This window comes from Taudactylus pleione, unplaced genomic scaffold (assembly GCF_031769625.1).
Source record: "Taudactylus pleione unplaced genomic scaffold, aTauple2 ptg000041l, whole genome shotgun sequence".
NCBI classification, from domain to species: Eukaryota; Metazoa; Chordata; class Amphibia; order Anura; family Myobatrachidae; genus Taudactylus; species Taudactylus pleione.
In genome coordinates, this window is record NW_028284443.1 from 46,199,886 (window position 1) to 46,215,311 (window position 15,426).

General features: G+C 40.6%; 1 protein-coding gene across 2 annotated transcripts in view; it reads right to left on the reverse strand.

The window, feature by feature from the left end:
* Positions 1-15,426, reverse strand: part of CARS2 (cysteinyl-tRNA synthetase 2, mitochondrial) — a 141,470-nt gene that overhangs the window by 88,737 nt on the left and 37,307 nt on the right. For both annotated transcript variants that reach the window (XM_088458430.1, XM_088458422.1), the window contains exons 3-5: positions 11,321-11,438; positions 6,711-6,782; positions 5,605-5,710 (exon numbers count right to left, since the gene is read on the reverse strand). In XM_088458430.1, the coding sequence (XP_088314556.1) occupies positions 5,605-5,710; positions 6,711-6,782; positions 11,321-11,438 (296 nt within the window). The remainder of the gene's footprint in view (positions 1-5,604; positions 5,711-6,710; positions 6,783-11,320; positions 11,439-15,426) is intronic.

The window sequence follows — 15,426 nt, forward strand, 5'->3', positions numbered from 1 at the left end:
GTAGGCATCCTCAATGCCAGAAAAACGAAGTAAAAACCTCAAAGAATAACCATGAACATGGACGAAGGAAATGTGTAAAATCACTGAAGAGGCTGAATCAGCAGGAAAGGAAGCCAACTTTCACTGAAAGAAACAGCCAATCTAAATATTAATTGAAAAAAAAAAAAGGGCAACCTAGTTGAGACAATCACAGAAATGTGTTGGAATGCCATTAAAGCCCTGGTTTTGTGCAATAATGCCCCACTGTAGAGAGGCATGTGGACACTAGCCATGCACGAGCCTGGAGAAGGTCAGCAGGCAGTGAGAGCACCCAGGGCCATCTTAATGTATAGAAACACTGGGCAGATGCCCAGGGTCGCACAGTTCTAGAGGCCTTCGAGCAGGGACAGGCTGGGCCGGAGGCATTTAGATGGAGTGTGTGGCCGCTTGCTCCATGCATAGGGCAGCCAGCAGGGAGGCAGGCAGAGAAAGATGCTCCCTGGCCACTCTGATTGTGATTTACACACAATCAGAGCAGCCAGGCAGCATTCTCTTATACTCACTGCTGCAGTGCAGAGCAGGAACTGCACTGCCAGCTGGAGAAGGGAAGAGGGCGGTGGAGTCCGTAATCCCCACTTACATCATAAGTTTTTTTTTTTGTTTAAACATTGATTTTGTTGAATGTACCAATAAATAAAGGTTTATTTTATGGACCGCTTACATTTTTATTCCCATGAATGGGTGGGTAGGGGTCCCAGTGCATTGCTTTGCCCAGAGCCTACAATGCTGTTAAGACAGCCCTGAGAGCACCCTGCAGAATAAGCAGCTTACATGCTAATAAGTCAGCTTTACAGTCGACCACTTCAGCATAAAAATTGCCAGGACATCCCAGTTCTGCCCGGAGGAAGAACATTAATGGTTATTTCAAAGGGTTCCATATGCCCCTTTAAAGGTAATGGATGACACGGTTGTAGCGTTGTTACACAACAGTGATCGTATTTGAGAAGAGAGTGAGATCATAGCAGAAAATCTAGCACTACATCATTAACCTAACAGAAATAACTAGATAACCCTGTTGAGGTCAAAGGACCCCACAGGTGAAGGTACCGCATTTAGAAGGCCACAAGAACCTAGCCAGGAGTGCACGAGCTCAGCTAGTCAACTCCACAGAAACTTATTGAGCTAGCGATCATTCTCCAGACCAGCAGTGCTTGCTCGGTCATGAACCAAGGGTGTACCCTGGTTCCCACATAGATGAGCTGTATATGGGATCTGGTCGTAACTTCTATCTGGAAAAGGAACCGGTATGTGGAACCTGTAACATAGCCAGATACCAAAAGCAATACACCACTGTAATAAGAGGGGGAAGAGAACCGTAATGACTACACCAGTCATGAATGGTCCAGATTTGACATTATCAAAATGAGGATGAATAGGAGACCGCATTCAAAATCGTAAGAGGGGAAAACAACTGCATCATGACAAAATACTGAACTCAACAGAATACATTGGAGGAAGTACCCTGGCAGGTTAAGAAAGCTCATGAAAGAAGTGGAGAGAGTCCAATCACATAACCTTCAGTCAGTAGCTCTGATTTTAGTACACAATAAATCTAACTTTAGATACTTGGATAGCTAGTTAAACTGCACCCAATATAATGGAAAGAGTACCATGCAAAAAACATAGCACTGTGACAAACTTTTAGAGTGGAAATCTACATAAATAGAGAATACCATGACATATCACTTGCCAATTGGATCCAATGCTATACAAACAGCCGAGACTACATCAGGTAATGTAAGTAAACAATGCACAGAACAAATCAAGTTGCAAAGCTGCATGCAATAGTAATTATATGATAGAGACTTGCCGGAAAATAACATGTCAACCAAAAAGTCTATGCACAATTTAAAAAATATAGTGTTAATTCTAGCACCCTGCACCTGTCACAACCCGTGCAGTTTCTCTTTCCTGCCTAGGGTGTCGCCCTCTGCTCGGGTGCTTCTAGCACACTCATCTGATGCAACAAACTGCGGAGACACAAACCAGAGTATGTGAGAAGCACCAGAGCAGAGCGCAACAACCCAGGTTAGGCAAGAGGAACTGAACAGGTTGTAACAGGTGCAGGGTTATAGAATGAACACTAGAAAGGGAGAGAGCATAGTGACCGAACATCTTCATGCAAAAGAGTAGCACACAACTAAACAGGAATAGAGTAGCAGGACAAACCAATGGAGCCAGTATGAAAGCCAACATGGAAACAGAAGTTATGAAGCCAGTACTGAATCGAGCCCTGTAGCGTGTTGAGACATAGCATTTGAGCCAGGAAGTCAGTACGCATTCTGACATGGAGTGTTATGACCAAACAAGTTAACCAGGAAGTTTGTACTCAATCCAGGTAAGCAGAGAGAATAACCGGAAACATGCGAGCCTGGATTGCAGCCTCAACCTAGATACAGACAAATGTGAGCTAGAAAAGTCCATCCTCAATCTAAACATAAAAAGAAAGTAACAAGCCATAACACATGAGCTTGGAAAGTAGTACTTAATCTATAAGAGAGTAATGAGCCATAATGTGAGTCGGACAGCAGTACTCAATCTATGAGAGAGAGTAGCATTACATTAAAAAAAACTGAACTCAATCTAACTAGAGTGAGAGGGCAATTAAGACATGACAGGTCAACTCGACAGTGAGTACTCAATCCAGACCATGAGAGGGAGCAATGTGACGTAACCGCGGAGCCCTGAAGGTAGTACTCATAATATAAGAGCAATTTCCTCATCACATGTAAAGCTACATGGTATTATTCAATATAAATATAAGAGAATATTATGACATAACATATTCTCTGTGAAGGCATGCAGAATGTGTGTGCGCTATATAAATAACTGTGAATAAATAAATACATATTCAACTTTGAAGCCTAAAGGAGGAGGTTACACAAATTCACTGGAGCAAGGAGGGGACACCAAACACTTTAGGACTGTGAACGGTCCTCTGCCAGAAGCTTTTACAACCATACCCAAAGACTCAGCTCTCATTTCTTCAACAGTCTACTTGCATTTCACTACAATTTACACAGAGAAGCCAAAAGGTTGAAGCTGTAACCCTGAGGAAGACTCGCTCTTTACAATAGGAATTAGGGAATCTCTGTGGACAACCTTATACTGTAGGATGGGATAAAGTAGAAATGAAAATGGACAAACATAAAAGAAGACCATGAGCCAAAATTGCGGACACTTTTTGAAATCTTAATGTTTTTCAACTTCGAATGCTTATAAAAACTGTTACACTTCATGCAGTGCAATGATTCATATATCAAATGAAAGGAAATGTAACGCTGAATTCAAACAAATAAACAAAGGCCAAATATTTGCATTACAAGGGAAGTTATGCAGTGAAAACAACACTTAGGGTGAAAATTCCTGTGTACTTATGATGTTACTGTCCTATCAGTATTTCGTTGGGTATCCTTTAGTTTTCAAGACAGCAGCACAGCGATGTAGCATTGAGCCAAACAATGTTTGGAGCTCTTCCTTCTTTATTATGTGGTGCCATGAGACAATTGTAGCCTCAATTAATTGTATTTTATTGGATGGATGCCTCAGATGTACCAGTTTTTTTCAAATGGAACCACAAATGTTCTATGGGGTGCAGGTCTGGGCTGTTTCCTGGCCATCCCAGCACATGTATGTCATTCACCGTGAACCACTGTTTGCATATCCGTGTAGTGTGGCAGGGAGCTAAATCCTGCTGGAAAAAAAATGGGGCATTATCTGGAAAAAGATCCCTGATAGAAGGTAGAAGTTTTGGTTGTAGGATGGTGTCAATGTACTTTCTGCTGTTCAGTGTGCCATCTATGACATGAAGGCGGCCTACAGCATCTGCTGTCATACATGCCCAGCTCACAACACTTATTTATTTATTTATTAACAGTTTCTTATATAGCGCAGCATATTCCGTTGCGCTTTACAATTGGAAACATTGATAGAACAAAACAGGGTAATAACAGACAGACATAGAGGTAAGAGGGCCCTGCTTGCAAGCTTACAATCTATAGGGAAACAGGCATTGATACACAAGGATAGGTGCTATATATATTGCAATTTGGTCTGGCCAGAATGCAGAGTTTCTTGGTGGGCTGCATGATCCAGTCACACAGGAATGTCGGCAAAATGTCAGGAGTATGTGAAAGAAAGACAATATGTGAGGTAATGTGTGGACTGTGAGAGGGGATGTGATAAGACATGGAAGCTATGAAGGTTATGTGGTCGGTTCTGGAATCTGATAAGCTTGTCTGAAGAGGTGAGTTTTCAGGGAACGCTTGAAGGATTGAAGAGTAGAGGTAAGTCTTATTGTGTGTGGTAAGGCATTCCATAGAGTGGGTGCAGCCCGAAGAAAGTCCTTGTAGGATTCTTTGTTGTCGCTTGAATGCAATCTGGATGTGCCTCTTCCCTGATGCGACGTCTCACATATTTTCTCCCATCACTACCAAATATCGATATCTTAGTTTCGTCACTCCATATCACTTGTTTCCACTGACCTTCTGTCCATACAATATGTTCTTTTGCCCACTGTATTAGTTTCTGCTGCTGCTTTTTATTCTGCAATGGCTGTTTTCGGGGAATCCTACCTTTTAGGCCAACCTCCGTTAGTCTTCTCTGTACTGTTCTTGCACTGACAAAAACACCAGTTGCACTCAGTTCCCTGCTAATGGCCGCAGATGACATCCATCTGTCCCTGATGTAAATTAGTTTTATTCTCCTATCATCAACAGCTGTTGTGCACTTTTTCCGGCCTTTTCCTTTGTTTTGTATAGATTGTGTTTCCTGATAGTGTAAACAAAACTTTCGTACTCCTGATGTTGTCACATTCCCAACTTCTCTCGCAATTGCTGAATACAAAAGACCATTTTCACGTAACACCACAATCCTGGATCTCTTCCTGGGTGACCAGTCACCACTTTGCCTGGACAACATTGTTGTATTTATTTTTTACACCGTCAATAGCACTAAACAATACACACAAACATCCAACCGTAATTGCACTTCAGCAACCAACTTTATTCTGCAAAATGAAACAGCCAAACTGACCTTTCCCACCTTTGAACATGACCTTGCACCTGCTCATAAACGACAGCTGATTGGTCCTCAGAACGACGATTCCGATTGGCTGGTAGAAGCTGTACTACAATCTGCTTCTTGAATCTCACGCATCTGTGCTTCTTTGTCTGACTGAAAGTAGCATAACTTCCCTTGTAATGCAAATAGTTGACCTATGTTTATTGTGTTGAATTCAGCATTAAATTTCCATTAATTTGATATATGAATCATTGCACTGCGTGAAGTGAAACAGTTTTTATAGGCATTCAAAGCTGAAAAACATTCACATTTCAAAATGTGTCCGCAATTTTGGCCACCAGTGTATGGTCTACCAAGAAAACATGATAAGAACTTGGTAGCCCAAGTAGAGAGCTATTCTATTGTTAATGTGTTGTGTCCATTCTCAGAAGCAGCAGCTGCTGTACACTCTAGCATCCTGCGTTCCCTAATATTATAGGAGACTATGACATTTCTATTTTAAGAAACATGGACAGTCATCTATGAAAGTAGGAAAACAATTACCTTGTAAGGTAGCATAGGCATGACCATTTGAAATAATTTGCATTATAAAAGATATAATCTGTGGAATATGTTCTGTAACTCTCATGTATGTTGTGGGAGGGAGAACCTAAAGAAAAAAAAAAGAACACATTTCTCATCACAAGCTGGGGAATGTGAAAGTGAAATCACGTAATCACGTAGGCAGCAGCTTCACATGCCCCTAACTAACGTAACCAGAACTAGAACTATTGCCTCTCATTATTTGAGAACTTCTTAAAACTACAGCAGCTAGATAATTTACATACATTCTACTACTGGAAACACAGTGTTCTCCCTACGCCATATCTCTCGGATGGTCAGCAAGGCAAACTTTTCCTGCCACCCGACACTGTGAAGCGACCAAAAGAGTCAGAGCGGCTTGAATTATTGGCTGCGTCACAGTGCAGCTCACTGCTTAGAACTGCCCTGGCCAGAAGGACGACGCCGGCCACCCCCTCCACCTAAACCCCAGCCCACCCTCACTGGAGGCAAAGATTGCAGCCTCTCCCTCTCCTACCTGGTGCCCACCAAACAGTAAGTGATATGCCAGATGGGATGGTGCACGATGGGCTGCTTATTTGCTGTGATAGGATTCTGGGCACCCCTGGTACTCTAACCGCAAAAGTTTGCGCTGTGCACCCAGACTCATCAGTGATTTATTCATATTGTGCTGTATTTATTTCTAAAACTTTTTCCAAAGCAAGCCCAATACCATAAAAATTTTTTATTAAGATCAATGTCCCTGTTATTTAACATGTTGAAAAATGAATATGATAAATGGCCGCTATCAGTATGTGCGTATGGTGATCATAACCAGCCCCCAGCGTGACCAGAGCACTTAAAGGTCAGATCTAGTTTAATGTGGCCTCTCACATGAGGGCAAATATGGTGGTAGTCCTGTTGCTTAGAAGAATCATTATGTGCGCAGTCATCTACAGGCACATGTTTTACAGGAACATGAAAGCCTAGCATGGTAGCACATCTTACCACCACCACCTGCTTTATCTAGTTTCTGCACATTATAAATCAACTAGCAATTCATAAAAAACATATTCCCTGTAATATGCAGTGTCTCATTGAATCCTTACCTTTAATGCCATCATATCTTGTTTAAATTCCTGTTCATAAGCACGAGCCAGGGACACCGGAGACAAGTTAAGCTGTATCCAAAACAAATGCAGCAAAATAATTATAATAGCCAAAATACTAGTACACTTGGGGTTTATGTAAAGGTAGAGAAATAAGGTAGTCTCCTTTGAAAGAGTATTATTTTTACTGTACAGAATATGATCAACACAATCTCAAATCCTTTGTTATCCTCAAAACTGGCAGTAGAAATACCTAGGATTAATAAGGAATGTCCTCATTTATATAGTCGGTCACCAGCTCTGAGAGTCTAGTATTGTGAACCCTTGTTCAAGAACCTTAAGTGCTCTGTATAGTGAAAGGATAACCATTTATAAAAGACATATTAGTTTGATCTTAGTGACAAGAGATATTATTGCTCTGAAACGTGATTGGGTGACTGAATGTGCATTTGTGCACTTTATATGCAGACATGGTTTTAAGATGCAAGCTGTGAATAAATGTGCCACAATGTCTTCACAGCTATTCAAATGCACTGCTGGCATCTCATTTTTTATAATGATCTGGATCCTAAATATGCCAAACAGTATACATTCTAAAATTAGTTAGTTTTTTTTATTAAACAATACTAAATAATAACTTGCCCGCCATTAAAACAAATAGACATTTTGAGTTGCAAACATGTCATAGATGAGGAAATAAAAATGTCATGGTTGTATTGAAGCTACATATGAAGCATATAATACACCAAAAATATATAAAAAAAAAAATGCTGTCATAAACAAACTCAACTAACTAATTACAATCTATCACATTTCTATTATGTAAATATTTTAGGAGTGGAAAATCTTTTAAAATTAGGTTTTCATAATGGGAGGGTATTTATTTTTATACACACGACCTGTCAGTAAGATAACACAAGACTATAATAGATATCAGAGGACTATAACTTGCAATGAAAGATAATGAAGTTAGAACATCCTAACCATTGCCATGTTATAGGAAAACAGTATACAGACATTTCTAAACGGCATCAGCTTTTCATATCGGGCTGATTCTTATCTGGCACTGTAGCTCCCTAACCTCTCAATAAGATAAATCTCTCCCAGAGAACATGGATGTTCAGCTCCTATGTTCAAATGTAGTTACTGAAACTTAATTATTGGTGGGTAAATTTACACAATGAATTTGTTGTCAGTGTTGATGTCCAAACTGACTGATTTACTAAAAAATGGTTTGAAGGGTGCTTTATAATCCACCAGTGATGACCACCAGATTTTAAATGGCCAAACCTCTGGTGAATTAGTGTATCAGCCAACAGCTTGGATTAAAAATAAGAATCCCTCTCCCCCCCATACAGTAAAATACAAAGTATTTGTAGAAGGAAACTCCTTACTGCACTCGCTGCTTGGACATTGAAGTACTCCCCTATCTGCGTGTTGCTCTTGTTGATTGATCTTTAGGCCCCCATACATCAGAGATCGATTGCAGCAATTGTGCAATTTGCAATCGATTGTGTATAAAAATCTTTACCTTTTTCAATCGATTGTGTCATCTCTGCAATCAGCAATCGATTGAAAAAGGGAAAGATTTTTATACACAATCGATTGCAAATTGCACGATTGCTGCAATCAATCTCTGATGTATGGGGGCCTTTTGTTGTACAAAACACTTCTGACTGGACCGGCTCTATGCATTGTAAATTTTGCCTTCATACTACTGAACATCCTGTTTGTACTGTATTGCCTTTTTCCATTGCATCGCATCTGTCCACTTTAAACATTATTTATATTAATAACCAATTCCTGCACCCACTACTCACATACCTCTCTTTATATTTCACTTTTGGAGCTGCACTCATACATTAGCAGCACTGTTCTTTTACCTGTACTTTTGAACATTTAACAACTTTTATCCACACTGTCCCTACATCACACAGCCTCCACTCCAGTTTTCATCTCGCTTATTACCACAGCATGAACACCTCTACTTCAATCACCCCCCTTATTCAGTGCCCACATAATCCTCTACTTTATCCATCCCTATCCTCTCCCCTCTTGTCTCCTCCACTTACTGTTCCCCCTTTTTTCTCTCATCAGTCTGCTTTCCAACCTTCTGCTTCTTTCCCCCGCCTTTCCTGTTCCTCCACTCAGCCACCTCCATGGCCTTGCTACCCCACCACTAAGCCCCATTCCCTCCTGGTTCTGCTGGTCACCTCCAGGGCTGCCAAGACAAATTCTGGGCCTGGGTACAGCAACATTATGTGGGACCACAGCATGTTGGGCATGGCTGCACCCATTTGTGGGTGGGTCTAGAATGTGAGATGCTCCCACTCACAGGAGTATGGCATAGCACCCAGCAGCTGGGATTAAAGTATTCACTACTGTATTAAGATGGCGGACAGTTCCTATAATAGCTGCATTTTTATCAGGATGTATTTAGATGGTAAAATGTAACACACAAAAATGAAAGCGCTACAACTTTATTTTGTACATCTCTCAAGTAAATAACACATAAATAAAATCTATTTTCTGTCAGAGATAGGATGTACACATCAGGTCATCTTAAACACACACATTCCGTAGCACATATCCATTCCTAACCCACTGCTCCATGCTCCTTCCTCACTATCTACCCCATCTGTGTCGCCCCTGTCTGTCTGCCCCTCCCCTTCAGAATGCAAGCTCTCACTAGCAGGGCCCTCGTCCCTCACGTGCTTCTCCTCACCCCACTCATAGTATCTTTTACTCCTAACTCCCCAATTGGCACCTAACATTTGGTTGCCGAGGTCCTTCTGCTTGTGTTATGCAGCTATGTTTATAAACCATGTCCTTTTTCCTGCATTGTTTTGTATTACTATTAACTGTTTTTCTTGTGTGCTCATATATGTACTGTGTAAGGCATTGCGGAACCTTTGTGGCGCCACATAAACAAAGGATAATAATAAAAACAACTTTTAATGCTTAAAGTACATACAAATGTGCTTCATTAATACTGTCATTTAAAAATATTTTTCTAATATATATATATATATTTATATATATATATTAGAAAAATATATATATATATATATTTGCTCTATTCGTTCGCCTAAATTTCCATAGTGACGGGATTGGCGGTTTGAGCCAAATCACCTGACCAAACCACCTACTTTGTACCGTGGGATTTTCTGGTGATTTCACAAGTCGTTGTTTGATAAATCTGACAGTCTCTATTCATTACTAGTAAAGAATTTGGATGGCAATGTGTCTTGTGGTGGTTTCTAAACATTTAGATTCCCGGTGGGTTCTTAACGGTTCTGGCTTTAGTAAATCCAGCGGTTTATTAAAACGCAAACTGCCCTTTAGTAGATTTACCTCTTGTGTTAGATAATTAACACGGATCACAAAAATCCAGCCATGTTACTGTGACAGGAAAGTAAAAGTGTGCACGCTGTCATTATTCTCTCACCAAACATTTGAATTATTATTCCTATGACCAAAGAACATTACAAAGATCATTGGTGGCTATCAGACATGAACCTTCCATTTACAGTGGTGCAATGTGAATAGAACAAATCTACCTCAGAGGTCCGTGATCCTACATACTACTCCGTGTAACATCAATGTCTGGGCACCGCAGTGTGAAGGAAATGGAAATGTCACAAGGAAATAACAGCTATTTGAACAAGCCCGAAATAACTGCACTGTGTCAGATGGAGCAGCACACTCAGGAGACTATTACTAAATGCTGCTCGGTGAAAGCTGGCAGCAACTTAACAAGATCACAGTAAGAAGTGGTTATTATAGCTTCAGTGGTAGTCTCCTGCAGAACATCGACATCATCAATTTAGCCCTGCAAGTGTGACTTGTCAGTAAAGTCAATTAAAGTGAACAGTGAAATAGGAAAATAACTTTTAACACAAGTTTTGGGAGTTATTTATGTTATACAATCTGATCACACTGTGTGTCAATGAACATGCTCTGAGAAACAATTCCTTAAAGATGAGAAAAATATACTGAGCATATAGGAGTGCTGTTCTGAAATATTACCCAATTACAAAGCTAAATCTCTAGTGTGCCAGAGGGAGACTAGTTCATGACCAGCCAAGACTCCAGGAAACCCTTGTCAGAGAGATTGAAAAGTATAGCTCTCACCGGAGGCAGCGTTACCACAGTTCTGCCTACAAGAGGGAGATGTACTGAGCCTCGGAGAGAGATAAAGTACCAGCCAATCAGCTCCTAACTGCCATGTTACAGGCTGTGTTTGAAAAATAGTTAGGAGCTGATTGGTTGGTATTTTATCTCCATCCACTTTCTCTCTCTCCAAGGCTTAGTACATCTCCCCCTAAAAGAGGATTATACAACTATAAATATAAATTTAGGTGGTAAGTTGATTTAGATTGTATGTGATGTGACCGTTCATACCATACTGCTTATGCATTACATATTTAAAGAATAATATCAAACATGTAATTTAGAAGCAGTGTAATTACTCTGTAACATAGCAGTATTCCAAACCGACCCTCAGTATGTGTTATCTATCATTATTACACTGGTAATTAGATGTGTAGTAGTTCACAGTGCTACAATCATAAACATAGCTATGTCCTGAATTAGCATTATATGTTTACCTCATTGGCTCTCTTGATTATTTTATCATCAATGTCTGTTATGACCATCACCATGACAACATCTATTCCAAAGAATTGGGTCATAATTCTACGAATGATGTCAAATCGAACATATGAACTGAAAGAGAATTAAAATATATTTGAAAAGCAATTAAACAGATTATATAGATAAAATTAAAATAATACAAACAATAGTTTTCCAAACAGGTTAACTAATTACCTATGGAAAAAAATTTAGAAGAACAGAAGGCAGAGTATGGCTGACGTGGGTTACACCACAAGGCTATGGACTGGATTGTGTGGGGTCACATTGTATAGTTGTAACGAGTTAGTTTTAGGGGGTGGTGTTACAGTTTGTTGTATTTAAAGTTTGGGGTCACATGGTATGAGCCTCTGAAAATTTGGCCTCCCTTCCACCCTTTTAGTTTTAACTTGATTACTTAGCGAGAGGGTGACTGACCAACTGTATACCCACCTGAGGACAAGACCAGTTTCACTGATACTACAATACCGGTAAAGGAGAGACACCGAGGAAGGACATGGATATTCACTGCCAAATGGAGAAGAGGAACATCTACACCTATACTTACCTGTAAGTCTAATCAGCGGGAGGCTGCTGACAAAGATCACAGCAGGAACAGCATCTGTCCCTGGAGAACCACTAAAGGTATTTTAAACCTACACACTGTCCATACCACCACCGACAGTAATAGACTATGGGGTATATTCAATTGGGGGCGAGAATAGCAAAAATCCCACACCGTTTTTCCTGCAGGTGCGGGATTTTGCTATTCAATCAGGTGCAGGGTCGTTTAGATTTTGAGTACCAGAAGGTTTTTTCCCCCTTTCATCTCCAGAGCAAGTCTGATTTTTTTCTAAAATCGTTAATTTTAGGAAAAATCAGCGGGACTTGCTCTGGAACCCCCCTGAGAACTAATTAAGCAATTGGAAGTCTCCAATTAGCTTAATTAGAACTTAATTACTTACCTTCCGCAGCGCTGTCTTCTTCCTCCGGCGTAAGGACTCGGTCCTGCAGCAGCGGTGAGTATGTCAGTGTATGTGAGTGTTTTGGAGTGTGTATGAGTGAGTGTGTGTGTCCCTCCCTGTAATCGGCGCTGGGAGAACTACATCTCCCAGCAGCCCCTGGGACTACCAGCAGCCCCCTCCTGAGTGAGTGGAGGCAACCGGGAGCTGCAGAGACTACCTTAGATCTCTGGGCAGGTGACCGTTTTTTTTAATTGGATACCGCGGGTATAGGGAGCGCGCATACCTGTGGTAATCGAAGGGCGCAAGGTTTTACTCGCTAAACCTCCCGCCCAATTGCATATACCCCTATGGAGTATATTTACTAGGCCTTGGATGGAGATAAATTACCAATCAACTCCTGTCATTTTTCAAACACAGCTAGTGATATAGCAGTTAGGAGCTGATTGGCTGGTACTTTATCTCCATCCATTTAAGGTTTATATATAAACCTTTCACTTCCCTTTGAAAAGCGCATTTTATCTTCATATGGATTATGGACAAATACTGATGCTTGTTTAAAGCAGCATAATTTGATACTGTACATTATTTCAGCATTAGAAGTTTTTGCATTGCTGGCTGCTTATAACCTTTTACTGTTTTAGATCTGATTTTAAATGTCATTGTCCATGCATTTTATGCTTGTTGATTTTCACAGAAACATAGAATTTGACGGCAGATAAGAAGCACTTGGCCCATCTAGTCTGCCCCTTTTTGCTCCTTACGTCTCTCTTAAGGATATTCTTATTCCTATCTCAAGCGTGTTTAAATTGTTCCACCGTCTTAGCTACAACCACCTCTGATGGGAGGCTATTCCACTTATCCACTACCCTTTCTGTGAAGTAATTTTTCCTCATATTTCCTCTGAGCCTACCTCCCTCCAGTCTCAGTACATGTCCCTGTGTTCTTGTACATCTCTTCCTTTGAAGAATGCTTCCCTCCTGTCCCTTGTTAAAACCCTTCATGTATTTGAAAGTTTCTATCATGTTCCCCTATCCCTTCTCTGTTCCAAACTATACATATTAAGATCTTTTAGTCTTTTAGTCTTTCCAGGTAAGTTCTGTGCTGTAGGCCATGCACCATTTTAGTTGCCCCTCTTTGTACCGTCTCTAATGTGCCTATATCCTTCTGGAGATATGGCCTCCAGAACTGAACACAGTATTCTAGATGAGGCCGTACCAAGCACCTATACAGTGGCATTATCACTTCTTTTTTCCTGCTACTGTTTCCTCACTCTATGCAACCAAGCATCTGACTTCCTCAATGCTTTGGTGCATTGCTTGCCTGCCTTCAAGTCATCTGAAATGGTGACTGCTAAATACCTTTCCTCCTCCATATTTTCCAATATAGTGTCCTTGATACTACATTTAGAATTTAGGTTATTGAGACCCAAGTGCATGATTTTGCATTTTTTGACATTAAACTGTAGTTGCCATGTTCTTACCCATTCCTCCAGTCTACCTAGATCCCCAGTCATTTGTTTTATCCCTCCTGGTGTGTCTACCATTTTGCATACTTTTGTACCCCAAGTACAGATCCCTGGGGTACTCCACTGGTAACCTTTCCCTCCCGTGAATACACTCCATTTAATACAACTCTCTGTTTCCTATCCTGCAACCAAGATCTTATCCATTTAATAGTCATAGAATCCAATCCCAAGCTTTCCAGCTTGTTTATCATTCGATGCGTGACCGTGTCAAAAGCCTTACTAAAGTCTAGATAAGCTACATCTATGGCCCCCTCTTGAGCTATTACTTTTGTCACCCAGTCAAAAAAGTCAATACGATTTGTTTGGCATGATCTCCCCTGAGTAAATCCATGCTGTTTGAGATCCTGTAAATTGTTGGGTTTGAGATAGTCCACCTCTTTCTTTTAATAGTGTTTCCATTATTTATCCCACTACTGATGTAAGGCTCACTGGTCTGTAGTTACTTGCTTCTTCTTTACTGCCACTTTTGTACAGTGGTATTACATTTGCTCTTTTCCAGTCCTCTGGAATCACTCCTGATACTAGTGACTGGTTGAATAATTCTGTTAATGGTGTTACCCTGACCCCTTTAAGCTCAAAGGTCTGTCGCCTTTAGTATAGCATTTTTTTTTTCCCACCTCTCCTGCACTCCTTCCAAGTTCCTCCAATCTGCCACTGACTCAGTAACACATCTTTCCATCTCTGCAAAGTCAGCCTTCCTAAAATCTAACACAATTTTTGTTTTTGTATGGCATGAATTGGACCCTGTCTTTATACTCACCCACATTTATATCCGATATTCTGTCACAATTTGTGAGTATTAAGTCCAGAATAGCATTTTTGCGAGTGGGGCTCCCTCACCAATTGTTTGTTACCTATTCAGTTCCTGCCCTTGTCCAGGTGGTCTATAGAATACCCCAGTGCAAATTATGTCCTTGTTCCCCATTTCTATGGTCACCCAAAGGGCCTCAGTTGTTGATTCAATATTTTGTATTATAGTAGCATTTATGCTGTTTTTCACATACATAGCTATTCCTCATCGAATCCTCCCAATTCTGTCCTTTCTAAATAGAGTATAGCCTGGTATAGCTATGTCCCAGTCATGATTTTCATTACACCATGACTCTATAATTGCTACAATATCTAGTTCATCCTTTGTCAATATTGCAATTAGTTCACAGATTTTATCTGCTATGCTCCTGGCATTTGCACACATAGCTCTAATGCCGCACATCCACTAGGCGACTAAGGATAGACAGTACGATTAAAACATCATAATCGTACCGTCGTTCCCCATCCCCACCACGATTAGTCGTTCAGTGTAGCTACCCTCCCTCATCCCCGAACATGGGCAATCTGTCGTTATCAGCAGATTGACTGGTATGTTCGGGCGATGATTGATGTCAGAAACGACCAGCGGGAGCGCGCATCGCTGGTCGTTTCCGACATTATAGTGCACAATTTGTGCACGATTAATGAGCGATTGCACGATTATGATGTCGTAATCGTGCAATCGCTCATTAAGATCGCCTAGTGGAAGTGCATTTTAAGAGTTTTGCTTGTGCATCTTTTTTTACGAGACATGGTTAGATAGTATATTACAAAAGTTCAAGAT